General features: G+C 44.3%; 1 protein-coding gene across 2 annotated transcripts in view; it reads right to left on the minus strand.

Moving 5' to 3' along the window:
* Nucleotides 1–23,220: 23,220 nt before the first annotated feature.
* BCAT1 (branched chain amino acid transaminase 1) overlaps nucleotides 23,221–27,562 on the minus strand; it is a 57,089-nt gene continuing 52,747 nt past the window's right edge. For both annotated transcript variants that reach the window (XM_087722784.1, XM_087722783.1), the window contains 3 exons: nucleotides 25,973–26,113; nucleotides 25,450–25,524; nucleotides 23,221–23,392 (listed from right to left, as the gene is read on the minus strand). In XM_087722784.1, coding sequence (XP_087578910.1) covers nucleotides 23,351–23,392; nucleotides 25,450–25,524; nucleotides 25,973–26,113 — 258 coding nt within the window. In that variant the 3' untranslated portion in view covers nucleotides 23,221–23,350. The remainder of the gene's footprint in view (nucleotides 23,393–25,449; nucleotides 25,525–25,972; nucleotides 26,114–27,562) is intronic.

Consider the following 27,562-nt stretch of genomic DNA (forward strand, 5'->3'; position numbering starts at 1 on the left):
TCCTTGCTCCCGGCAGGAGGATAATTTCTAGAGAAATCAATTTTAGGGTGGTAAATTCCATTTCCTTCATGCCGGCTGATAGCACGTTTGCAAGACGAAGCCTTGTAAGCAAAGATACACAGCATTAATATAAAGAGACACGAGGGGATCTTCAGAAGCCACCAGTGTTTACGTAGCTAAATAAATAAAATGGCAGTGGATGTTGAATTAGATCCAGGGGTGAAATCCAGCAGGTTCAGACAGGTTCTGGAGAACCAGTAGTGGAAATTCTGAGTAGTTTGGAGAACCAGTAGCAGAAATTTTGAGTCGTTCAGAGAACCGGTAATGGAAATTTTGAGTAGTTTGGAGAACCGGTAGCAGAAATTTTAAGCAGTTCAAAGAACCAGTAGTGGAAATTTTGAGTAGTTTGGAGAACCAGTAGCGGAAATTTTAAGTAGTCCAGAGAACCGGTAGTGGAAATTTTGAGTAGTTCAGAGAACTGTTAGTGGAAATTTTGATTAGTTTGGAGAACCGGCAGCAGAAATTTTAAGAAATTTGGAGAACCAGTAGTGAAAATTTTGAGTAGTGCAGAGAACCGGTAGTAGAAATTTTGAGTAGTTTGGAGAACCAGTAGTGGAAATTTTGAGTAGTTTGGAGAACCAGTAGTGGAAAATTTGAGTAGTTTGGAGAACCAGTAGTGGAAAATTTGAGTAGTTTGGAGAACCAGTAGTGGAAAATTTGAGTAGTTCAGAGAACTGGTAGTATAAATTTTGAGTAGTTCAGAGAACCGGTAGTAGAAATTTTGAGTAGTTTGGAGAACCAGTAGTAGAAATTTTGAGTAGTTTGGAGAACCGGCAGCGGAAATTTTGAGTTGTTCAGAGAACCGGTAGTGGAAATTTTGAGTCGTTCGGAGAACTGGTAGCAGAAATTTTAAGTAGTTCAAAGAACCGGTAGCGGAAAGTTTGAGTAGTTTGGAGAACTGGTAGTGGAAATTTTGAGTAGCTTGGGGAACCAGTGGTGGAAATTTTGAGTAGTTCGGAGAACCGGCAAATGCTAACTCTGGCTGGCCCCAGAGTGGGGTGGGAATGGAGATTTTACAGTATCCTTCCCCTGCCACGCTCACCGAACCGGTAGTAAAAAAAAAATTGAATTTCACCACTATTCTTGACCTACCTACAGATACTCCTCAACTTACAACTATTATTGAGCCCAAAATTCCTGTTGCTAAGTGAAATCTTTAAGTAAATTTTGCCCCATTTTATGACCTATTTTGTCCCAGTTAAGTGAATCCCTGCAGTTGTTAAGCTAGTTACACCGTTGTAAAGTCACCTTTTGTTTTAATGCCATTGTAACTTTGAACGGTCTCTAAAGGAAGTGTTGTAAGTTGAGGACTACCTACATTTCAGACATTTAGCTTGCCCAAACGGTGATTTTAATGAAACGGATGTTTGCTCGGGCAAAAAGAAATAGAAATAAGAGCCGAGGTGGCGCAGTGGTTAAATGCAGCACTGCAGGCTACTGCTAGATCAGCAGTTCAGCGGTTCAAATCTCACCGGCTCAGGGTTGACTCAGCCTTCCATCCTTCCGAGGTGGGTAAAATGAGGACCCAGATTGTTGGGGGCAATATGCTGACTCTGTAAACCGCTTAGAGAGGGCTGAAAGCCCTATGAAGCGGTATATAAGTCTACTGCTATTGCTATATTGCTATATAGAAGAATTAAACCTCTTGTTTAAACATCTACTTGGCTCCATCTTTCCACCAAGGGGAAAGAGAAGGGTTGAAAGTTTCACCCCGTGTCACTGCGCCACCATCACCTCCTCTATGCTTCCACTTCTCACATCAAACTGTACATCACGCTTTAATTTGCAAGAAACACAGGGAAATGGAATTAGACTAAGTGAATCAATACGGCATTGGATTTAAGCTGACTTCAGCACATCTTTCTCAGCAGGTCCCGGAGTGATGCTCTGAGCAAGGCGCCGATCTTTATGTAGCCCGGTAGGACAGCAGAAGGAGAGGGGAGGGGAGAAAGGAAGATGGCACTTAACTTTTAAGAGCCAGATTCACATTGACGCCAGTGACATTTTTCATGCCTAACTCGTCCCATTCTGTTGGGCTATTGTATGTTTGTGTGTAAGATTTTGTCTGGATCCAAGGTATCCTACTCTTGCCTTAAATCTCTCCAACTAATAGAAACCTCTTGCCAACTTTCACTTTTACATACAGCTCTGTCCACTTCGTTTATTACTGAGTTGTCCTAGAAACCCGGTTTGGAAGAAAAAAAATGCCACTTCTCTTATAATGCTGGAAACGTGGAAGTTAGGCTCCATCTACTGTTTCATTTCTGAAACTACCTTCGTGAAACTATCTGGCCTGACAGACAAGAATGACTTCTAAAGGTGTAGAATTGCCTTGTAAGTTTTGGTTTAAGTAGATGTCAAGCATGCATTTTTTTTTAAAAAAAGAGGGTCTTTACTGTGAATGATGGCCCAGATGTAGCACTCATCAAGGTCTCACCCAGGGGTGAAATCCAGCAGGTTCTGACAGGTTCTGGAGAACCGGTAGCAGAAATTTTGAGTAGTTTGGAGAACCGGCAAATACCACCTCTGGCTGGCCCCAGAGTGGGGAGGGAATAGGGATTTTACAGTAACCTTCCCCTGGAGCAGGGGTGAAATTCAGCAGGTTCTGACAGGTTCTGGAGAACCGGTAGTAGAAATTTTGAGTAGTTTGGAGAACCGGAAAATACCACCTCTGACTGGTGGGAATGGAGATTTTGCAATATCCTTCCCCCTGGAGGGGTGGAAATGGAGATTTTGCAGTATCCTTCCCCTGGAGTGGGAAGGGAATGGGGATTTTACAGTAACCTTTTCCTGGAGCAGGGGTGAAATTCAGCAGGTTCTGACAGGTTCTGGAAAACCGGTAGCAGAAATTTTGAGTAGTTTGGAGAACCGGCAAATACCACCTCTGGCTGGCCCCGGGGTGGGGTGGGATTGGAGATTTTGCAATCTCTTTCCCCCTGGAGAGGTGGAAATGGAGATTTTGCAGTATCCTTACCCTGCTACACCCATCAAGCCACGCCCACAAACCAGTAGTTTTTTAAAAAATTGAATTTCACCACTGGTCTCACCTCAAGATGGAAGTCCAAGACTTTAATCACTGTATCACCCTGGGTCTCTAAAATTCTAATCTTCCATGAGAAATCTAAATCCAGTTCAAAAATTGGGAAGCTGTCATCACACCGACTAGACATCCCTATCTTCAAACAACTCATTGATTTTCTTATTAGATTTATATTCTGTTTTTTTCAGAGGAGCTCAAGGAGGGTGTTCTGACCGAGGCTTCCCAAAAACATGAAGCCAATTCCTCGTCCCGATAAAACCCCTTTTATTTAGTTTCAAGTGAATTCCTCTCCAGCAAAGTCCCGGCCAACAGTCTTTCAAGAGATTTCACAACTACAGACCTTTATCAGGCTTGGAGAGCTGCCAGGCCGATATCTTCCAAACGCCAAGCTGTAGCAGAAAATACTTGGTAAGAAGTCAGAGACAAATCTCCACCCTAATGAATTGAACTAATTGCCTCCTGCAAACTCCCCTCTCCTTTCGCTCCTCTTTATTCCCTTTAGGAGGAGTCATTCACCATCCACCTGTGCCTTTACTCTCGAGTCAACCCATGTTCTTTTCCTGTTCCCTTCTTCTGGCAGCTCTGCATATGCTCACACTGGGGACAGGCTCCAGCTGTTCTTCTGCCCCACTGATGTCCGACTCTGAAGGCAGCTGATAACTGCTGGATGGCCCTGGCCCCCTCTCTGCCTCCGACACAGAGCCCTCATCAGAGCCTTGCCCAGACTCCAGGACTGGCCCATGTTCCTCCCCAACCTCCTCACTGTCTGAGTCTGCCACCAGATCCGCTGGCCGCTGGCGGGCCACAACAGAGGGCTATATGAGGATACTCCTTCATTTTATTCCCACATCAGCAAACATGGTAGATGAGTTGGACTGGCAAAAGTCAACAACTGAACATCCCTGATGGAAAGTGGAATATCGGCTGCCATTATTTGCTTCATGTACTTCGCTGTTATGCAGTGAGAGACTGTCATGATAGGGGTGGGGGAGATAAGGGGGAGATGCCTGGGGGAAAGAAAGTAGAGACTGTGCTTGTTGACTGTTCCCAAACTCAAGACCCAGCTCTCCCGAGAAGGCTTTCATGTTGAGAAAGGTGGAAAGAAAGAGAAGAGGTCAACCAGGGGCAAAGTGGATGGACTCAGTTACAGTGGCGATAGGGGCACCATTACAACCGCTGAAATTCTAGATAAGGAACAGGTCATCGTGGAGAAAATCTACCCGTTGTATGTGGCTGCTAAGAATTGGCACTGGCTTGATGGCACATAATCAATCAAGCAATTAATCAATCAGTTTCCATCCAGGCAAGCCATGTGTATCTTTTATGCAATTTTTTTAAACAATCATTTAGACGGCTGCCAAGAGACTCTCCTTGTGAGATGGACAGCAATGTAATGAATGAGTCAATAAATTCTGAGATAAGTCTATAATTCTGGGAAAGGTGGGATGAAAGAGAAGAAGAGGACAGATAGCAACAGGGTGGATGCACCCAGTTACATTGATGATGTGTGCACCATTGGAGGAGCCAAAGGACCAGGTTAGTAACTGATCACCCTGGAGAGGATCTGTTGATACAGTCAGAGCCAGCAATGACTCGCTGGCTTGCAATCATCATCATCAAAAGAGTTGACTTTAAATACCTTGAGCGCAACAAGCAGCTTTCCCTACATCATTGCATTTTCTTATTTCTAGAATTCCCTTGTCTTGGAAATGTTTGCAATATGTCACTAGAATTCTTTTAAGGAATTATCTGAAAGGGAAGATTTCATAATCTGTCCACCACAGTCTTTGGCTGTTAGTTATTAATATTATTATTAGTGTATAGCATTGTTATAGTAGCCAGAAGGCCACAATGCTATTGCAGAGTAGTAACATAGCTTACCCAGGTACCAGCCCTGTTATAGGAAATACTTCCATGCTTCTCAAGGTGCACCACAGAAGGTCAAGCTGGCTTCACGCCAGAGAGAAAGACGAGTGGCTCTTCCTGCAGCATCAGCCCAGACCCCTTCCCTTCCCTGCAACTGGGAAGGTCCAGAGCCATTAGTAATCTGACAACCTGCACAGAGCACCAATTCATCTCCGCACCAAAGTGGTACCTATCTATCTACTTGCACAGAACAAACTTTTGAACTGTTAGGTGGACAGAAGGTGAAATGAGTGACGGGAGTTCATCATATAGGTACGTTTACCCCAGAGGTGGGTTCCTACCAGTTCGCGCCTATTCGGTAGAACCGGTTCGTCAAATCTACCGAACTGGTTAGAAAAGGTTCCATCAGTGGACCCAGAAAGCAGGCCACACCTACAGAAGAGGTTCCAAAAAATTTTGAAACCCACTACTGCCACACACACACACACAGAGAGAGACAGAGAGACAGACACAGAGAGAGAGAGAAAGAGAAAGAAAGGAAGAAATAAATAAATACATAAATAAAAAGAAAGAAAAAGAGTGAGATGAAAGAAAAAAGAAAAAAGGGACAGAGAGACAAAAGGAAGGAGAGAGAGAGAGAGGGAGAGAGAAAGAGAGAGAGAAAGAGAGAACACATGGCCAGCAAGCCATTCTCACCAGGTCACATGGCCGGGAAACCACTCCCACAAAGGAAGCCACACCCACAGAGTAGGTTCCAAAAATTTTTGAAACCCACCTCTGGTTTACCCAACATGCTTCACACACTGAACTGGGTTAACAAAGCTAACCTGCCATACCCAAACATGATTACTTTCCGTGACCACCTGATTCACGTCTATCAAAATAATGACTCACAGAATTGCAAACTCTCTTTTCCCACTTTAATTTTGCGTAATATGTAAAGCCAGCTATTGTGTAGGCCAATCAAGGAATCCTTTTTTTTTTCTCACTTCAAGGGTGACTTGTTCATCTTCACTGCTCTCCTTTTCAGACTTTCCTTGTCTGGCAATCCTCTAAACAGATGTCGGAGGAACCTGTTCACTTCTTGGCATCTCTCCTTTTATTATTTTCAGTTTCTTATAGCAATAGCAGTAGACTTATATACCGCTTCATAGGGCTTTCAGCCCTCTCTAAGCGGTTTACAGAGAGTCAGCATATTGCCCCCAACAATCTGGGTCCTCATTTTACCCACCTCGGAAGGATGGAAGGCTGAGTCAACCCTGAGCCGGTGAGATTTGAACCGCTGAACTGCTGATCTAGCAGTAGCCTGCAGTGCTGCATTTAACCACTGCGCCACCTTGGCTCTTATTAGGAACTTGAGTCCAAACTTCCTTTGGACTTCGATGGAACGGTAGGAAGCCAAGATAGCTGCAGACTGCTGGAGATAGCACGAAGATAGGCCACCCACTTCAAGTGAAAAAGCCATTCCTTGTGGGAATTAGGCCAAACACTTAAGTCTGCTTTCAAACCCATATTGAAACATTCCAACAGACACTTGTACTTGAATAATTGATACTTCTCCAGATCAGTTAAAAACTCTGGATCAAACTGGCTGATCAGACTGCCAGTTCAAATCAAATCAAGGCTGACTTGCCCATGGCTCTCTCCTACACTTAATCTTGGACTTGGATCGCACATTTTTGGATGGTCATCAAGGCTAAAGAGTTTGGGAGGCAGAGAGTTAGGGTAGATGACTATTCTGTCATCTGTGAAACTTGCCTATTTGTTTTAAGCTTGTTTCTTCTTATAAAGGGGAGAAAATTCATTCAAAACAAGACTCTTCCACCTGCATTCTGACCCGTGGACAGCCAAGGAGCGAGATCAGCATGATCCAGAGGGTTTGACATTTGCTGTGTTGGTCTCATGCAAAGAGGATGGGGTAACCAGCGTGGAATTGCTCTGAAACTTGCAAATAACGGAAATGGCAGACCCCATGGTGCATTTGGAGAAATTGAAAATAAACCCATGGGGTGCACTTAGCTAAGGGTCTCCTCCTCATGAAGCCAGCCTGGCTAATGCCTTCTCCTCCCTGGACAAATCGGGCATTGGTGGGCCATAGTTGAACATGCTTGTCCCTTCCTGCAGAAATCGTTAATATGCTAAAATAATACTTCATCTTTTTTTTTTAATTTTTAAATAAAGCCTGCATCCCGCAATGTCTGTGTCGCATCCAGACCACAAAACAGGTGTCCTTTAAACTGTTTTATTGGAGACAAGACAACACTGCATAATTACAGATATGATTTGGAAAGTGTGAGCAACAGCCGGGGTTTCTCGTGCCAACACCATACAATTATTACAGCTCTTTTAGACATACAAATAGAAAAGGGCTCCTTTCTGCGCCAGATGGTTCCTGTGCAATGACCCTGTTAGGAATAGTTAATTGTACTTCTCCAAAACTTTTAGAAAGAAGAACAAGGTAGCGTCTCCCTTCCCTTCACCCCATCAGTTCTCGCTACCATCTGTTTCTGTAAGATTTCGATACGTTCCTCTCTTTGTTAAAAAAAAAAAGAGTTGATTCATTTCAGTGTGCGCAAAACAATGACTTTATTGGAGAACTGAGCTTTTCAGTTTATTTTTCTTCTTTGCAGGGATACCAAGAATATCAGGAGTATCTCTGACATATGGCAAAATCTTCCAGCCAAGTGAATTAATATAAGACTTTTCAACATTTGGGACTTGATGGGTTGGTTCACCACTGTCTCATGGCTAGTTTGGATGGCTCCTTATCATTGAGGTCCAATGAATCTCAACAACAAGCTTCTCTAACTCAGCATCTTCCAAATGTTTTGGACTACACTTCCCAGAATTCAAAGCCCAACATGAAAAATCTTAGAACATTAGTCCTAACTCTTCTAGACTATTGAAGAGCAGGACTGTGGGAAGCATGGTTGCTGTCTTCCAGTAATTGAGGGGCTGTCATAGAGAAGAGGTGATTACTTATTTTCCAAAGCATTAGTGGACAACTAGCTAAATATGAGCCAGCAGTGTGCAGCAGCAGCCAAAAAAGCCAATGCAATCCTAAATTGCATTAACAGAGGGATACAATCAAGATCAAGTGAGGTGCTAATACCACTCTATAAGGCCTTAGTAAGACCACACTTAAGAGTACTGCATCCAGTTTTGGTCACCACACTATAAAAAAAGATGTTGAGACTCTAGAAAAAGTGCAGAGAAGAGCAACCAGGATGATTAGGGTACTGGAGGCTAACATACGATGAACAATTGCAGGAACTGGGCATGGCTAGTTTAGTGAAGAGAAGGACCAGAGGAGACATCATAGCAGTGTTCCAATATTTGAGGGGTTGCCATAGAGATGAAAGGGCAAAGCTAAAGAGTCAACCAAGCCTGGGACTCGGCACAGCCTACAGAGTTGCCCCTGCATGGCCCCATGGGAGTCTGACAACCAATCAGAATACGAGCTCAAATTCAAAAGCCCAGAGAGGGCCAAAAACCAGGGTACTGTCAGCCTCCCTTCCCTTTTTCCCCCAGGACCAAAATCATGTGGTCCTGTCCATCATCAATAAACCTTCTTTCCAAGCAACTTCCATGAATCCAGTGTCTTTTTCCACACTTGGAACTGAACCCAGAAGGACATTTCTTCCAACACATATGAAGAACGGTTGCAGGAACTGGGTATGTCTAGTTTAATGAAAAGGACTAGGGGTGACGTGATAAGTGTCCCAATATCTAAGGGGCTGCCCCAAAGAAGAAAGGGTCAACCTATTCTCCAAAGCACCTGAGCAAGAAGCAATGGGTGGAAACTAATCAAGGAGGGAACTAACCTTAGAACTAAAGCAGAAATGTCCTGACAGTTAGAACAATTAATCAGTGGAACATCGCTAAATGTTTTGGACAAACATTTTGTTGGAAATGATAGAGGGTTTCCTGTTTGAGCAGGCGGCTGGACTAGAAGATCTCCAAGCTCTCTTCCAACTCTATTATTATGTTAAATTTGATGAGTATTTTAAGCTTATACTACAGATTTCAAAGGTTTCTTACCTTACATTCATGGTCATAATCAGAGGAAGATCCAGGAGTCACACAGAATTATTTGGGGGATAAAGATGTGGACAAGGTGAAGAACCTGTGCCAATTTTTAAGCAGAAGAATATGCTTTGGACCATTACAACAGAGAAGAAATTTGTGTGCATGCATGTTTAAAGCAAAGCCTTGAGCTTGAGACAGAGTAAGAAAAAATTGTATTTGAAATGTCGGCAACATTTTAACTCAGCTGGACTGAATTAAATAGACCAATGATTTGACTCTACATAAAGCGTTTTCCTACACTATGAACTGGGTCATCAGAATAAGTTTTCCCTGGAAAACTGGAAGCAGGACATTTCCTACATCTCAAACTGAACTTTAAAAAAAAAAAAAAGGAAACAAAGGCATCAGTTAACAGGTAATTTGTGCTTTTCTTGGATCTCAGAGAAGGTAAACTCAGCTGTAAATCTGTTTAAACCCAAGAAGGTGCGTAATTTTGATTAATAATGAGAATAGCTCTGGGAAACAAGGCCATTAGCACAGAATGTGCAGAGAAAGTAATACATCCCTAGTAACTGTTAAGAATATAGTTTTCGTTGAACTATTGTCTTTGTAATGCAAATTACCTCACTATTTCTATCTCATCATTATGCATATGGTGCTATAGCCAATCAATTATCCTGCTATATTGATCGCATGTATCTTGCAATTAGCGTAAGTTTATATAATGTGTTTGTATCCTTGCCCCTCATTGGTTTAGCCTCTGTGGCCTCTGGTGCTATAACATACAATACAACACTCTTAGTGAAAGAGAGTGTGATGCCTGTTAATAAGGAACTCTTGGGAGAAATTTCTCAAGAACGATTCAGAACATAATTTGTAACCATTTGGAACTGCACTCAAGCAGTGTGTTAATCTAAGGGTACAAATATTTGCTGGGCTGACGGCCACATCAGTGTGAGGCCCCAAAACCAAGAAAGACGTGTGGTGATTCTTCCAAGCCAAAGTCTTTCTTATTCTACCTTTACAGACAGAATCTTGCCAAACTAAAGCACTCTGTTATCTACACTAAGCATATACTTGGAGAACTATTGAGGAGGGACTGTCTTCAACCTCTTTCTCTCACACAGACCATCTGAACTGAACTGTCTCTTATTCTTCTGGAATAGACTCCCTCCCTCCTGGGAATCCAGATTAGTACATCCCATCACAATCAGATATGAACTGGTATATCAATTGCCACAAACACAGGGAACATGGTTTCGTCACAAAAGGCATGAAGCCACACTGAAAAGTTTTAAAAGCCGGATAAAATTACTTGTGGGGTCCTTAGTAGTTTTCTGGCAGGTGTCTCATTACTCAGCAGGTACCATCATCAACATCACCAAGCACTGATGATGTTACCTAGTAGGGTAATGAAATGCCTACAAGAAAACCACCAAGCTCAGAAAGCACCAGGCACCCCACAGATCAACCCTGGGCTTCAAATATTCTCTTCTATCCATAAAATTGCTTGAATGAAATGGTGTTATTTTTATACGGGACTTGCCCTTGACTTGGATGAGACCATGAGGAAGTAGCTGGATCAGGGAAGAGAAAGCCATTCAATTGTAGTTTGCAAAATGGGTGGGGGGGGAAGAGGTTTAAGGCCATGGAAACAAGGAACACAGAAAGTGAGACGCAACGGAATGAAATTAAATATGAAAGGAGAGGAAGAGCTGGTAAGGATAACAAGATGTGCTAATATCATTGAACTTTGGTAGAAGAAGCAGAAGGAATCATGAGATGGATGGCAAGAGATGAATTCTCAGCAGGCTACAAAGTTATGCAATTGTGGCTTAAACAGGGGTGAAACTCAGCAGGTTCTAATAGGTTCTGGAGAACTGGTAGCTGAAATTTCAAGTAGTTCAGAGAACCGGCAAATACCACCTCTGGCTGGCCCCAGAGTGGCGTGGGAATGGAGATTTTGCAGTATCCTTCCCCTGCCACACCCACAAAGCCATGCCCACAGAACAGGTAGTAAAAAAAATTGCATTTCACCACTGGAGTTAAGGTATTATTTCCCATGTTTATGTTGAAGCTAACCATCAAACACATTACCAGAAAAATCTAAGGATAAATATTCCTGCAAGGGCGCATTGAAATCAGTTGTTATTCTTTCTAACTCCCTCACTCCAACTTGTAAATCGCATTATCTCCACCCACCCACACAACCACCCACCCAAAGGCACCCCCTGCCCGACGTGAGAGGGGTTGAATCGCATTTGATCAACCCAATTAAACATTAAATAATTGCAGCCCATTATGCAAATATCACACAACAATATTAATTTGTTGATTTCTTCTTTGAACAGCCCCTAACGTTCCTAATGCTAGCCTATCTTATGTGTTAAACGACCAATTAGCGCAACCATAACTAAGCGATGAAGAATGGATAATTGCCTAGTTATGATGTACCATCCCCTTGCTATGTTAATCCACCACAATTAAACAAATAGTGCACAAGGGAAGAAAAGATGCACAGATGTTCTTTTACAATGCATTATTAGCCTGGGGAATTCTGTGGGTTCGGCTGAAGCAAGAATGCAGAAGGGAAGTGGGGGAGAGGGGGACAATAGAGCCTAACATCTCAAACTGTGTTACTGTCATTTAGGCAGAACTAGATTCATTAGGGGAATTAGCAAGGGGGAAACCCACCCTGTCTGAAGACAACAGGCTGTTTCCACCGGGCGTGGATGGACAGCCTTGGGATGGCGAGACAGCTGCTTCCTAAAACAGTGAATAATCAGCCTTGATTTAATTTGAATAATTCAATTGATTCTGAGAAATCAATTTGGTTCAGGTTTTCCGGCTTTCAAATCTGACTGTCCTTTTGATTTGGGAGACCAAAGAAGAGGGGGATTTTCCAGGATTTCAAAAGTTGATTTGACGCAGAAGTGCTATCAGGTGCAAGACGTCAGCACCCAGGATAAAGTTCAAATCACAATTGCACTTAGACTTATATACCGCTTCGTAGTGCTTTGCATCACTCTCTAATCAGTGTACAGAGTTCGCATATTGCCACCAACAATCTGGATCCTCATTGTATCGACCTCGGAAGGATGGAAGGCTGAGTCAACCTTGAACCACATCAAACTCCTGGCAGTGGGCAGAGTTAGCTTGCAATATTACATTCTAACCAGGGATGGGCTTCAACCGGTTCGCGGCGGTCCCTGCGAACCGGTTGGTCGGCGAACCCGGAAGTAAGTAACTTCCGGGAATGGCGAAGGGCCCACCCGCCCGCCCGTGCTCCTTACCCGGTTTTGACGAGTTCTGCACTTCCACGCATGCGCAGGACGCATACAGCGCCTGCGCGATCCTCCAGGAGCAGCTGGAGCATCGCACAGACACTAGTACGCATGCGTGCACCGCGCGCGTGCATGAGGACGCCGCCGGCCCCGTTCCAACCGAACCGGTTGGAACGGGGCGAGAAACCCACCCCTGATTCTAACCTTTGTGCCACCATGCTTCTCAAAAGTATTACCCTGTTTATTTCATGCCACCTATAAACAAGAATTTAAACTACTAAAGATCATCAGATTGATCATTTGATTGACATCAGGTAAGAGTGAACAGGTTTCGGGGTTGTGGTGGCTGGATTTAGGTCTCTTATGGAGGTGTAGAGACTACAAACTAATGATGTGTTTGATTCCTCCCTTGTACTCAGCTTCCTACAGATGCTATGGCCTTGCCACCAAATTTCAGAACTGAGTCCTTCTGCATCCTTCCTGGTGTTGTGGCCACCAGCGGCCAGCAGAGCTGACAGCAGATTCGGACAGTGAGGAAGTTGGGGAGGAACATGGGCCAGTCCTGGAGTCTGGGGAAGCCACTGATGAGGGCTCTGCGTCGGTGGCAGAGGGGGCCAGAGCTGTAAGCCAGTTGTCAGCTGCCTTCAGAGTCAGACATCAGTGAGGCAGACAAACAGCTGGAGCCTGTTCCCAGTGTGTGCATGTGCAGTTGCCAGACGAAGGGAACAGCTAAGGAACAGAGATCGACTTGGGAGTAAGGCCACAGGTGGACGGTGAGTGGCCCTTCCCATAGGGAATAAAAGGGGAGCGAAAGGGGAGTGGAGCTTGCAGGAGACAATTAGTTCATTCCTGCATTCTTGCCAAATATTGCGGCGTCTGAAAGATATCGGCCTGGCCACTCTCCAAGTCAGATAAAGGTCGGTAGTTGGGAACTATCTTGAAAGACTGTGGGAGAGGAAAGACTTTGCTGGAGAGGAATTCACTGTAAATTAAATAAAAGGGATTTATCGGGACGAGGACTCGGCTTCGTGCTGCTGGGGAAGCCTAGGTCAGAACATCTGGATTGGATGCAGAAAGAAGTCTGTATGTTTGATATCTGGGTGCTCTAAGGGATATCAAGTTGTTGGGAGGCTGAGATACATCCTTGCTTAAGTCCGTGCAGAATTGCTGTCTGTCAGAAGATAGCTCTCTAACATAGCAATAGGGCAGTTTCCTTTGCTGAGGCATTCATCCAAGGGAGCTTAGCTTCTGCAGCAGGGGTGGGTTTCTCGCCCCGTTCCAACCGGTTCGGTTGGAACGGGGCCGGCGGCGTCCTCGTGCACGCGCGCGGTGCACGCATGCATACTAGCATCTGCGCGACGCTCCAGCTGCTCCTGGACGATCGCGCAGGCGCTGTATGCATCCTGCGCATGCGTGGAAGAGCGTGAGGACCGGGTAAGGACCGGGTAAGGACCGCGGGCGGGCGGGCGCACCCTTCGCCGTTCCCGGAAGTTACTTACTTCCGGGTTCGGCGACCAACCGGTTCGCAGGGACCGCTGCGAACCGGTTGAAACCCACCCCTGTTCTGCAGCAAGACCATTGTTATTGCAAGGAGCATGTGACAGATTTTGATTTCTTCCTCATATTAAATTGATTGATTGAATTTGTATGCAGCCCACTCTCAGAGACTCAGGGCGGCTTACAATAAAAAAAGTGGGAGGGAAGGACATACAAAAACAAGACAACATTAAAAAACGCAACCTTCACAAGTGACTGTGGGGCTGGACGATTCAACAGCCCCAGGCCTGCCGGAACAGCCAAGTCTTGGTCGCTTTGCGGAAGGCCGGAAGGGTAGTGAGGATCCGGATCTCCGCGGGGAGATCGTTCCAGAGGGCCGGAGCAGCAACAGAGAAGGCCCTCCCCCGGGGAGTCGCCAGCCGACATTGACCAGCAGATGGAATCCGGAGGAGGCCTAATCTGTGCGATCTTATAGGCCTTAGGGAGGTAATTGGCAGGAGGCGGTCTCTCATGTCAAGGAATTGCGTAGCAGCTGTCCAGATGAAGTCAGAGACACTAGCCCAAACTTGTAGTCTTTTATACACAGGTCGTCCTCGTCTTACCACAATTGAGCCCAAAATTTCTGTCGTTAAGTGAGACATTTGATAAGTGAGTCTTGCCATAGTTGTTAAGTGAATCGCTGCAGTTGATAAGTTAGTAATCCTGCTGTTAAGTGAATCTGGCTTCTCCCATTGATTTTGCTTGCCAAAAGGTTGCAAAAGGGATACGGGAGGTCACATGACCTTGAGACATAGCAACGGTCATAAGTGTGAACCAATTGCCAGGCATCTGATTTAAAAAAAAAATACTTTAAAATTTTTTTGCTATATTAAAGGAAGAGCAACACTTTCAATGTCTATATATAAAAAGTATGTTGTCTGGTTAGTTAGTTTGAGCAATGATCCTCGTCATCATAGTGATAATGTTCATTAGTAGAGAAAGCAGCTTTTTTACATATATATACATATTTTAAAAAATCCCTTATTGTTGTTCTTTGTTTTCATTGTATTTTTACTCATACTAAGCACTCTTGTTAAGAGAAAGATGGGAAATGCAATTAATTATAATCTTATTTTCCATTTATAATTACAAGGATGTATTAGTTGTATTTGATATTATTACTATAAAGCTATTTTATGCATGATTTGTAACTTTATTGTTTAAATACAGAAATTAATCACTTGAGTAATAATTTCATCATGGAACACAAACATCTCAAGCAAATAAACTCACTAATAAAATCCCATAATACATGTAATAGAGAATGACAGCAATATTCAGGAGTGAATTCTACTCAATTCAACGTCGTTTCCTTCTGACTGTACAGCAGATTTTTAGATTCTTTTTCACACATTAAAAAGGGTCTGAAAAATATTTAAAGGTAAAGGTTCCTCTCGCACATATGTGCTAGTCGTTACTGACTCTAGGTTCATCTCCGTTTCAAAGCTGAAGAGCCAGCGCTGTCCAAAGAAGTCTCCATGGTCATGTGGCTGGCATGACTAAATGCCAACGGTGCATGGAGTGCTGTTACCTTCCCACCAAAGGTGGTTCCTATTTTTCTACTTGCATTCTTACATGCTTTCGAACTGCTAGGTTGGCAGAAGCTGGGACAAGTCACGGGAGCTCACTCCATTTCATGGTGCTAGGGATTCGAACCACTGAACTGCCGACCTTTCTGATCAGCATCTTAGGGCAGGTACAAAAAGAGTCTATTTGTGCATTTGTGAAAGTTTGAAGGAATTTAAGCACCTGTATTTCATCTCTTTAAAATCTTGACACACTTCTAAGAGATCCACCTCTGAAATTTATTGCTGGTTTTTAAATGAAGATGAGTGCAAGTTACTTCACTTAATGACGCTCCCGTGAACTCTCCTTCTGTCTGGTACAAACTTTTTTTTAATGCAAAGATTCTGGGGTAGGCAGCTATGGATTCACCTGGGTTTGGGAGAACCCGTAGCTAACATTATGGCTGGTTCACAGAACCTCCAAATCCCACCACTGACTGGCCCCACCCCACCCACCTCTCCCCACTCCTCCCAGGAGCCCCTACGTGGCTCATTTTGGATGTGAGATAAGTGCACCCCTCCCAGGGGTCTCCATGTGGCTCATTTTGGATGTGAGATAAGAAGCTTGGGGAGGGGAAAAATTGGGCCTCCTGGAAGTTCCAGATGTTTCCAGCCTCCAGAGCCTGAGGGAGTCAGTTTTTGCCCTTCCAGAGGCTCGAGGAAAGCCTCCGGAGCCTTGGGAAGGCGAAAACGCCCCCTCTCCCACCATGGTGCAGGCGGCTGGCTAGGCCACACCAGTGGTGGGTTTAAAAAAAATTTGGAACCTCTTCTGTAGGTGTGGCCTGCTTTCCGGGTCCACTGGTGGAACCTCTTCTAACCGGTTCGGTAGATTTGACGAACCGGTTCTACCGAATAGGTGCGAACTGGTAGGAACCTACCTCTGGGCCACACCCACCATGACCACGCCCACCCAGCAACCGGGCAAAGAACCCGCTGCTGAAATTTTTGAAGCCCACCCTTGCAAAGATCGAAAACAAAGAGGACAACAAAGGAGTACGTTTTATTTTTATTTTTTTTCATTGGATTGTCACGCAATATCAAAATACCCTTACTGGTCTGAGTAACTTTCCTGTACATTTAAGAAAAGACCTTTAAAAAAAAAAAAACCAACCCCTTTAGCAATTACAGGCTGAAAGACAAACAAAACACACCTCATTTATTTGTGGATCCATTCTTGTAGATCGGGGTCTCAAGGACACAACAGTGCGTTCCATTTAAGCTCTGTGGCAACACGGAGCAACAGAGGGGAACCATGCATGTTTGCAACAAGAGACACACAAAATGCTTTGGATTTGAAATTAACCCATAGCAAGTGGGACATTAGTGGGTTTGCACAGCTGAACGTTTTGTTGGGGAAGAGAGAGAGAAAAGGAGGAACTTCCTAGTATTCCGAGCGCTTCATTTTTGCAATTCCCGAAATCCAGCGCTGAGAAGACAGGGAACATTTATCCGTGGAGGTTCTCAGTCATCCAAGTCACCGTTGTCTCACTGGTGCTTTTTCAAAAGGCAACTGGATATTCTTCTCTCGAGGGATAAGAAGAAAAGGTTTTGCTTCCCATCCAAGAAGCTTCATCCCTTCATCATTCAGAATAGCAATAGCAATAGCAATAGCAATAGCAGTAGACTTATATACCGCTTCATAGGCCTTTCAGGCCTCTCTAAGCGGTTTACAGAGAGTCAGCATATTGCCCCCAACAATCTGGGTCCTCATTTTACCCACCTCGGAAGGATGGAAGGCTGAGTCAACCCTGAGCCGGTGAGATTTGAACCGCTGACCTGCTGATCTAGCAGTAGCCTGCAGTGCTGCATTTAACCACTGTGCCACCTTGGCTCTAGAACTGAATGAAGCTTCTTGGATGAGAAGTGAAACGTTTTCTTCTTCCTCCTCAAGGAAAAAACATCCAGTTGCCTTTAAAAAAAAACCACCTGTGGAGACAGGGAACTTTGAAACCAGAATGGGACAACTTGCTGGGGTCAACTCGTTGGGTTCCACCACAAAACTGCGTTCGACTAAAGCGCGCTTGACGAAACCGCGTAGCTGACGTCATCAACAGGGCGACAACAGCACGGAGACAGAAGCACGCTGTAAACGCTAAACCTAAAATTAACCCCTAAACCTAAACCTAACCCCCCTAAACCTAACCCTAAACCTAACCCTTAACCTAACCCTAAACCTAACCCTTAACCTAATCCTAACCCTTAACCTAACCCTAAACCTAATCCTAACCCTTAACCTAACCCTAAACCTAACCATAACCCTTAACCTAACCCTAAAGCTAACCCTAAACCTAACCCTTACCTTAAGTTGAATCGGCTTGCTTTCAAAGCGCTATTTAAAGCGCCCTTCTTTCTCCGCACTCGCTGTTGTCGCCCTGTTGATGATGTCAGCGACGCGGTTTAACCGGGCGCGGCTTAGTCGAGTGCGGTTTTGTCGTGCCACGAACTCGTTGTGGTCCCCTCACCACCGACAGACAACTCACCGCACCACAGTTAACTCACCATGGGAAAATTGAACAATTCAATTTAATCATTTAAAATAAATTTAATTTTTAATTTTTTATCATTCCCATTTCATTTTGACCCTCCTTTTGCGTACTTTCTTTAACGATTCTATCCCACCATTTCTTGATATTAGTGTAACTCTTGTCCCAAGGCACGTTATCCTGCAAACAGTTGGCTAAGGTAAGGTGCTGTGGCAAGCTGGCCATGGTGAGCTGGATATGGCGAATTGTCTTAGATCCCATTCGAATGACCCGTCAATTTGCAAACAGGCGCTCCCTTGAGGCAAGTAACAATAGCACTTAGACTTCTATACCGCTTCACGGTGCTTTTACAGCCCTCTCTAAGCGGTTTACAAGTGTCCGCCTATTGTCCTCAACAATCTGGGTCCTCATTTTACCGACCTCGGAAGGATGGAAGGCTGAGTCAACCTTGAGCGTGGTGAGACTCAAACTGCCAAATTGCAGGCAGCCGGCAGTCAGCAGAAGCAGCCTGCAGCATTCCATTCTAACCACTGAGCCACCACTTCAAATGGTTTTCAGGAATGGTGAACACCATCACACCCTAAGCAGGAGGAACATTTCCTTTGGTGTCCTTGCCAAGGGAGGACCTTTAAGCAGACAGAGCAGCTAAAGAAAATACATTTTGATGAGGGCTGTATGCTCAGTGGCATATGCACGGATGACCCGGGGCTCCGAACCCCTACTGCAGTTAAGAGATACACCCCAATGGAGGAGGAAAAAAAGCAGTTATTTTCCTGTTAGATCCGAGGTGGCACAGTGGTTAAATGCAGCACTGCAGGCTACTTCAGCTGACTGCAGTTCTGCAGTTCGGCTGTTCGAATCTCACCAGCTCAGGGTTGACTCAGCCTTCCATCCTTCCGAGGTGGGTAAAATGAGGACCCGGATTGTTGTTGGGGGCAATATGCTGACTCTGTAAACCGCTTAGAGAGGGCTGAAAGCCCTATGAAGCGGTATATAAGTCTAACTGCTATTGCTATTGCTATTTTCCTTGGAATCCCCCTTCTTTCCATCTGGTTTACTCACTTGAAATGGAAAGTAACCAGGGGAGGAAAATTGCAGGAAGGAAATGGGGAGGGGTGGATGGGGATTAAATGCTCACCTTCCTGCTTACAGAATGGGACAATTCACTACAGCCAATTTGCCATTGTCGTCTTATCATGGCCATCTCACTGCAGCCATCTTGACATGGCCCCCTCGCCATGGGGTAACTCACTATGGGACAATAAACCATGGCCAACTTACCACGGGACAATAAACCATGGCCAACTCACCATGGGACAGTTTGCTGTGAGTTATTCCATTGGGATAACCCAACACGATAAATGTTCTCACACCACTGTTTCTTCAACGTTATTTCCATTGACAAAAATGGAAATCACGTCAAAGAAACAGTGGCAGATAACATTCATAAGTTATTCTGCATGGATTGTCCCATGGTAAGTTATCCCGCAGCGAGTTGGCCAGGCTGAGTGTCCCGCAGAGAGATGGCCATGCCAGATTGGCCGCAATGAGATGGCTCATGGCGCGTTAGTCACTGCAAGCTGTCCTAGATCCCCCTGCTTATCCTCTTGACGGGGAAACAGAAGCAACCAGTCTTTTCAAATCCTGTCTTTGCTAAACATTTGAGTACATAGTTTTGGCCTCAGCAAGTCAAACTTTCAACGCGGACACACAAAGGCACTCTTCTATTACGATGGTCCTGCTCCAGTAGTAGCTTTACTCAAGATCAGAACTGTGAGCATCCCAATTAGCAATGTGGCCAACAATAGACAAAGGAAAGCAAAAACTCTGCACATCACCAATGATAGCTAGCGGTTACTGGAGCAGAACCTAACAAGGATAGCAGCACAATACAAATTCAACTGGCAAGAAGAAGAGATGCAGGTTGTTACATCTACCATCATTGGGAAACAGCTTGTGCTTATTGTGTCTATTTCAATGCTTCTCAACCTGGGCAACTTTAAGATGTGAGGACTTCTGTGACCCGACAAATGCGCACACGACAAAAGCACGTCGACAAATCCGCGGCGAGAAAACCGTGACGTCGAAATCGCGCCCACAACAGCACGCAGACAAAACCGCACCCACAAAACCGCAATTAGGGTTAAGGTAAGGGTTAGGTTCAGGGATAGGTTCAGGGTTAGGGTTATTACGTTGTTTTTGCATTGTTTGTTGTGGGCGTAATTTCGACGCCGCGGTTTTGTCGGCACGGTTTTGTCGTGCGCGCATTTGTCGGTGAACCGAGGACTTCAGCTCCCAGAATTCTACAGTCAGCATAGTTGGCTGTGGAATACTGGAGTTGAAGTCTACCCATTTTCAAATTCCTGAGGTGGAGAAGTAGTACTCTGTTCTTAGACCATCCGTACCCCATCCTGGTGGCCTTGAATTGCAGGAACTCCAATTCTGAGAATTCCTGTTGGTTGAGAAACCTTGGACTGGGAATCTCAGCACACCTGGAAGAATCACCCTGGAGAAAAGTATTCGAAACAGAACTCCATCCAGCATCATCAGCTTCAACTGGCCTTCAATAAAAGGATAACGTTTTAAGGTATGACATCTTTCCGGAAGGCCTTTGCTGATTAATGCACGGTGAAAAGTCATACAATACAAAAAGTTTTGCTTTGCACTAAGGTGGTTGTGGGAAACTCTACCGCGACATGGGATATTATTACTAAAGAGTATTGGATCAAAAGGTAAAGAATCCATATTAACAGATTTTAAGCTCCAGTTAAAATGTTCTAGAAAGAATATTTGACATGATGCTGTTGAACATGTCTCGTTATTTTGGCACATGGTGGGGCACGATGAGAGTGAACGAATACTCTTGGGTATTAAAATGCTTTTGCGTTATGCATAAGGGAGTCGGCTACAACAAGCCTTCTCCTTGCGGTCACAACGGGGTGGAATGCGTCCAAATCATCTCCTCACTACCATTATCTGCATCTTGAATTGGTAAAGCCTTGTCACATCCTTTCTCCTAAAAAGCTTAGGTGCCTATGAGGCAGAGGTGGTATTCAGCCGGTTTTTACCGGTTCTAGCGAACCGGTAGCGGTAGCTGCTGGAGGCTCCGCCCACCCACCCAGACATAATGCCCGACCTTCTCTGCTTGTGCAGAAGGTGGTGCACATGAGAAATGCATTCACATTTGCGAACTGGTAGCGAAGGTAAGTGAACCCCACCACAGCTATGAGGTCACAGGGAAACAAAAGTTGGGTATAGTCTTGGCCTTGATCAATCGCTAAGTAGAGGTAGGTTCAAGGTGCGAGAAGCAGAGTTGGGATTTCCCCAAATCATGCCCTTCTCTCTTTATGAGGGAGGGGGTGAACTTTATTAGTCCCTGTGAGTGTCCTAGCAAAAAGAAAGCCTAGGGCCTTGGCTAGCTTGTTGGTTAACTCAAGAAATATTTGGTCCTAGAAATCTGAGTATGTGCTGAACACAGTTGTAGGTAGCTTCTTTGGCAAGAGATGTCTTCTAGCTCAGATGCCTTCAAGCTCACACTCAAAAGGCACTAAGCCAAGACCTCAAAACTGTCTTTAGTAGGTGACCATATTCAGAAAAGGGGAAACTTAAAATTAACCAAAGCAATATGTTTCAGTGTGGCTCGCTTCCTCCAGACCAGTGATTCTCAACCTGTGGACTGCAGACCTCTGAGGGGTGTGTGTGTGTGTTTCATGATGTCCTGCGGGGGGAGGTGGTCTCAACAAATTAAAAAAAATATGATTTAAAACTTGAGTTAAGATTCGTGGCAGTGGTGGGTTCCTACTGGTTCGGCCAAACCGGTAGAGGTATAGCGGCCTGGGTCATTGGAACCGACAGCAACCCAGGCCCGTCACGCCCTCCTGAACCAGTTTCCCAGTTGCCACCGTCACTGCCGCTATCTTGTTTTTTTAGTTCTGCACATGTGCAGAACAATTTTAATTGAACTCTGCATGTGCGCGCAGCGTGCACGAAGTTCGTGGACGACTGAACTGATAGTAAAGCTGGCCGGAACCCACCCCTGGTTCGTGGCCATAGTCCGTGGCCATAAAAGGTATTTAAAGGGAGTCCGTGGTAAAGAAGAGGTTGAGAACCATTGCTCTAGACCATAATTTTATAACTTCATCTAGTTTAGTGGATCTTGGGGAAGTCTAGTGGAAATAAAAGGAAAAAGGAAAGGAAGATCAAAGTTGATCTTGTAAGTTTAGGGTCAGCCCACACTTGATTTAACCCTAACCCTAACCCTAACCCTAACCCTAACCCTTCCCATACATATCTCAAGATACTTTAGTAACCTCTCGTTCAATCTAATTTGATATAGTAGATTATTAAATCTTATTCAGAGAATCAGGAATCTCCTCTAATACATGTGATCATTGTGGTGCTATGATTTCAAGGCTGTGTGAAGGGAAGGATGAGATTTATTTTTTTTTAAAGCCAATGTCTCCAAGAAAAGCTGAGACAATGGTAGGATTGTAGAACAATCCTATAACAAACTTTTTTTTTCTAAAGGATTTCAAGCATGGTGGATTTGGCCATAATCTGGCAACTCTCTAAAACCTGCTTTATTTAAAATTATAGAGATGGCTGTGCCATCAATCAACTTATTCTGCATTCTAACAACTTTCCATAGTTTGGCAATGGTAGAAGTCACTTACTACTGAGAGGGGGAAAAATTTCCTCTAGATATCAGAAAAATCAGACCCAGTTTGGGAATTATCACCTGTGAGATGTGATTCTAGTCAGTGATCAAAAACTGGGATTCTTCAAAAAGTCCTGTAAATTAGAGCAATTTTCCTAAAGATGGAAAAATCAAGAGATAGCGAAATATTTCACTGCGTATACTATACCTATGTACCTGTCTTAGGAAAAATAAATCTTTCATTTTTCTAAGGTTGCAGATGAGAAGGAGATCGTGAAAAGTTTACTCTCAATCATTTGGCAAACAGTCACGTTCACAATCTGATTAAAAAGTGACACAAAGCCAAGAGTATTTGGCTTGCAACGAAGAGCAGTTGAAGAACTTCTAAACACAGTTGTCCACTGTACCAAGGATATAAGGGACACCAAGGGTTGTGTTAGGAGAGTCTCTACTGTTGACATCTAGCACCTCCACCAGAAGACAGATTTCTATTCTAGACCAAAAAATCACAGAAGAAAAAAATGTGCTCACCTAGGGCTACCTTCCCTGGCCTGCGAACATCTGTTTGACCACAACGTAGCAGCAAAGAGATGCGGAAAGGAATCGCTTGTTCCTGCTATTTCATGATCAACTTGATGTTTGCAGCCTGGAAACGACAGCCCTAAGTCTCATTTCCTGGCATGTGTGGACCCAACTCCCCGGCTCAGGATTAAAGTGATAATACACAGACTACTCTACACAGAGCTACAGTAAAACTGGCCATCATTCAGGTGGTAGTTCAAGCACTTCGTTGTGCTCGGAGAAGGCTGGAATGTTCTCGTCCCTTACACTCATGACACCACGATTGTCCAGTCGCTGTCCTCTCTTCCATACTGAAACACAAACAAAGGGTGTTAGGAGAAACGCCAGGGGGAACCATAGAGTTGCAGGTTCAAGTCTTTATTCAACCAAGAAGCTCGCAGGTACCTCTTCCTTGAAAACTATGTATGGAGCAAGGGTGGGATTCAGCCGGTTCAGACCGGTTTGAGTGAACCGGTAGTGTCAGCCTCTGCCTTGCTGCTGCTTCGGCTGCCATTGAAACGGGGAGGGGGGGGCATGGTATTTGGGAGGGGAATCATTATGTGCTGGAGGAATATTCTAGACGCTGTCCTGACCATCTCATTGCGCATGTGGAGGGAGGGAGTTTCCCGCCAAGGTTAACTGTCCAGCATTCCACCCTGATGATGTTTTTTGAAGATATCTCCCACCTGACAGTTGGGTGAATTATAATTGGACTATGGACTGGGGTGCCAAGGGGAGGGGATTGATCTATACATGATATTCATTGCTTTCGCGCCCAATTAACCAGACTCAGCTTTGCTTCCTACTATTCATTTGTAATTAGTAAAAGTACACTTAATTTCAAACAAATTGAGTTGAGTGGTTTCTTTCCTGATTATTAAATGAAGCAGCACCTGACAGGTAGGTTTGGCAATCAGTTGGCCCCGCCCACCCGCCCCTGCGCTAGTCTGTCCTACATTTCCTTTGTTTGGGAGCCCAGCTGCTAGGCGCGGCAGAGCAGCAGTCAGGGGTGCACATTTGGCGTCCACGCACTTAAGCACAGGTGTGTGCGCAAAGCATGCGCTCAGCAAGCCGGTTGTTACACCAGTTGAATCCCACCACTGGTATGGAGTAAGCCTCAATAAGAAGACCATTTTAGAGGGGTTTTTTTAAAAACAAAAAAACAAAAAACTCTGCATATGGTTGGCTGTTAAAAGTGGTGATGAAAAGATTGCGAGAGTGACGTACAGGAGAAGTACATTCCCAAAGCCCTAAAAATGCATTTGGCTGCCCAAATGAAGCCGCTGAGAATGAGTTGGGCGACCATATGCATTTTCTTAAACAGATAAATAAACTCTTCAGCCCTGTGCTTCTTAGCCTCTTAGCTGTTTCCATCATTGCTCTGTTTGGTTTGCTTCATTCCACCATCTATTTTGTTTGCCAAGCAACAAATTTGAATTTTCCCTTTGCGCAGCCGCCTACTTAAACAAGATCCAATCCTAAGCATTTTCAAAGGGGAAATATACAACCAATGTAAACATTCTGGGGGGGGGGGGGAATCTAGGCTAGCCCTCAATTGATCAGAAGACTTCAGAAAACTTGCACGGGGATCTAAAAGTTCAATAGGAGTCAGAGCATGGAGAACTACAGAGCTGGGAAATTGCCTTCCTATCATGCCTCTCTTAGATATTATAGATTTCCAGATGTAAATGGTACAGGGCAATCCTCACTGTCAGAGTTGGAAGGGACCTTGGAGGTCTTCTAGTCCAAACCCCTGCTTAAGCAGGAGACCTTAGACCAGGAGTCAGCAACCTGCGGCTCTGGAGCCGCATGTGGCTCTTTCATCCCTCTGCTGCAGCTCCCTGTCACTAGGCGATAAAAGGAAAAAGGACACAATACTGGGAAGAGACTCTATGGTGGGGGAACCAGACTTCCGGTCGGCTCCAGAATTGAATGGGGGGTTTCAGGTTAGCACCTTTGTGGCTCTTTGAGTGTTTAAGGTTGCCTTGGACCATTTCAGACAAATGGCTGTCCATTCTCTTCTTAAAAACCTCCAGTGTTGGAACATTCACAACTTCCGGAGGCAAGCTATTCCACTGATTATTTGTTCTCAACGTCAGGAAATTTCTCCTTAGTTCTAGGTGGGATCTCTGATTAGTTTCCATTCAATGTTTCTTATCTTGGAAGATAAGAAAATAAGTTGACCCTCTCTTCTTTGTGGCAGCCCCTTAGATCCTGGAATACTACTGTCATGTTGATTCAGGATTGAATCGAAGTCACCAAATTCAAGGACTGTGGAATTATATTTGCATACTGCATTTCTGTCAGGATATGAGGAAATAATTCAACCATTTGCCCACTTCTCGGAGAAAACATGTGAGATCCTTACTTGAATATCACTTAGCTGGTTCCAGAAACGGGTTGCTATTTTAGGTCCATTCTCCATGGTCGGAATTTGCAAATTCTACAAAAAAAAAAAGAAAAACTAAGTTAAGGGATTCAGGAAATTGATAGCTTTATAATTTTTTAACCCTTTTTTCACAAGCTATCAATTTAATGGCTAAGTTGCCCAAACACTTTCTGAAGCAAATCTGGTGTAATCTTTTTCTCTACAGGTTGTTCTAGTGATCCTCCCCTCAATTTTTGCTGATTTTTTGATGGTTCTTATTGTTCAAAAATCTCAGCTGTTTATTCTTTAAAAATGTCTTAAGGACGTCATTAACATTTATTATCTGAATGCTAAGGACATTTACTGGCCAGATAAATATAGCCTTACAGTCCACTATCCAAATTTTAAACAATGTCTTACTAAAGAACTTACAACGTTCGATGAGGATTTGTTATGGAGTTTATCGAAGAATTGGAATTGGCTGGTAGTAACAAATCTGAATCTCCAGAACGTTGGCTCTTACCTCTCCCAGGTATAGTATTGTTGAAACAGGACATACAACACAGGCTGTTCCAGCCCCAAACATCTCCTTCACCCTCTTTTCCTTCAAGGCAGTTGTGAGATCACTCATAGTAATGTATCGTTCTGATACTTTAAATTCGCCCTGAAAAAGGATGAGCAAGCAGTTCTAGAAATTATGTTTGCCAAGAGCTAAGACTCTTGTACTGTTTAAAATGTAAAGAGTTTATATTTATAAACGGTAAACCCTCTTTAGGTCAGCTCTTGGGAGACTTCAACGAGACAACCATGTAATTTTCAATATAGCAGTTTTCAATTGCAACAGTTCTCTGTTTTCGCTGGCAGAGGGTTGCAGGAGGCTGTCCCAGCCGAAAATGGAGCTTGGGAATCCCTTTTCGCTAGCAGAACACTCGGGCCACCACAGGCGCCCCTGACATGAGTGACATCCTGGCCACGCCCCTCGCCCCCACCCGAGGTCAAACACAACCCTGACGCGGCCCTCAATGAAATCGAGTTTGACACTCCTGATGTACACTAATCAGTCATGCTCTGGTTTCTGTCTCTTAAGGCACACAAATAGGAAAAGCAGGCATAAGATTTGAACCTCACGTTTGTTTATCTATGCATCTATCTATGTATCTATGCATCAGTGTGTTGGTCCATCCATCCATCCACCCTGGCTTCTTCAGTGCTTATAACAGTAGCTTAAAGAGCTATCTTTCTTTAAGCTTGAATAAAACACAACAGCATAGAATCATAGCATCATCTTTAGTAACTATCCTTTGGCTGATCCAACAAGCAGGGCAGGGCATGGTTATGTCAATATAGTTGATATGAGATCACCCAAGAAGGGGTACTTAAGACTGGACTATGATTTCAACATATTACAACCCATGATTCACCTCCCGAATTAATTACAGAAGACCAGATGGTGGCCTGTAACCATCTGTAACCAAAGTCAGGCTCACGAGTTCATCAAGAGCGATTCGTTTTGAAGATTCAGTATTATCTCCAGGTGAAGGGCCTCATGCCTTCAAATATCAGTTGAAGGGACATCATGCCAGAAAGAGGGACAAGTACAGTTGAGGCAGCTGGCTGATCTTTTATGAGGATTATGAGCACCAGTTATGAGAACCAATGCCAGCTGGGATGGGCCTTTCCTGATCCAGAATTATTTGTCTATTCCTCTCTTTGAGTCTATGGAGATTCTCAGTCATCCAAGTCATGGTTGTCCCAAAGATGCTTCTTCAAAAGGCAGCTGGACTTTCTTTGTTGTTCTTTGAAAAGGTTTCACTTCTCATCCAAGAAGCTTCTTCAGTTCTCAGTTCAGAAGAAGCTTCTCGGATGAGAAGTGAAATGTCTTCAAGGAACAACAAAGGAAGTCCAGTTGCCTTTTGAAAAAAAGCACCTTTGGGATAGCAATAGCAATAGCAGTTAGACTTATATACCGCTTCATAGGGCTTTCAGCCCTCTCTAAGCGGTTTACAGAGTCAGCATATTGCCCCCACAGTCCGGGTCCTCATTTCACCCACCTCGGAAGGATGGAAGGCTGAGTCAACCTTGAGCCGGTGAGATTTGAACCGCCGAACTGCAG

Source organism: Thamnophis sirtalis, unplaced genomic scaffold (genome assembly GCF_051295495.1).
Source record: "Thamnophis sirtalis isolate CommonGarterSnake01/CBP01778 unplaced genomic scaffold, rThaSir2_p1.2 scaffold_9, whole genome shotgun sequence".
In the NCBI taxonomy this organism is placed as follows: Eukaryota; Metazoa; Chordata; class Lepidosauria; order Squamata; family Natricidae; genus Thamnophis; species Thamnophis sirtalis.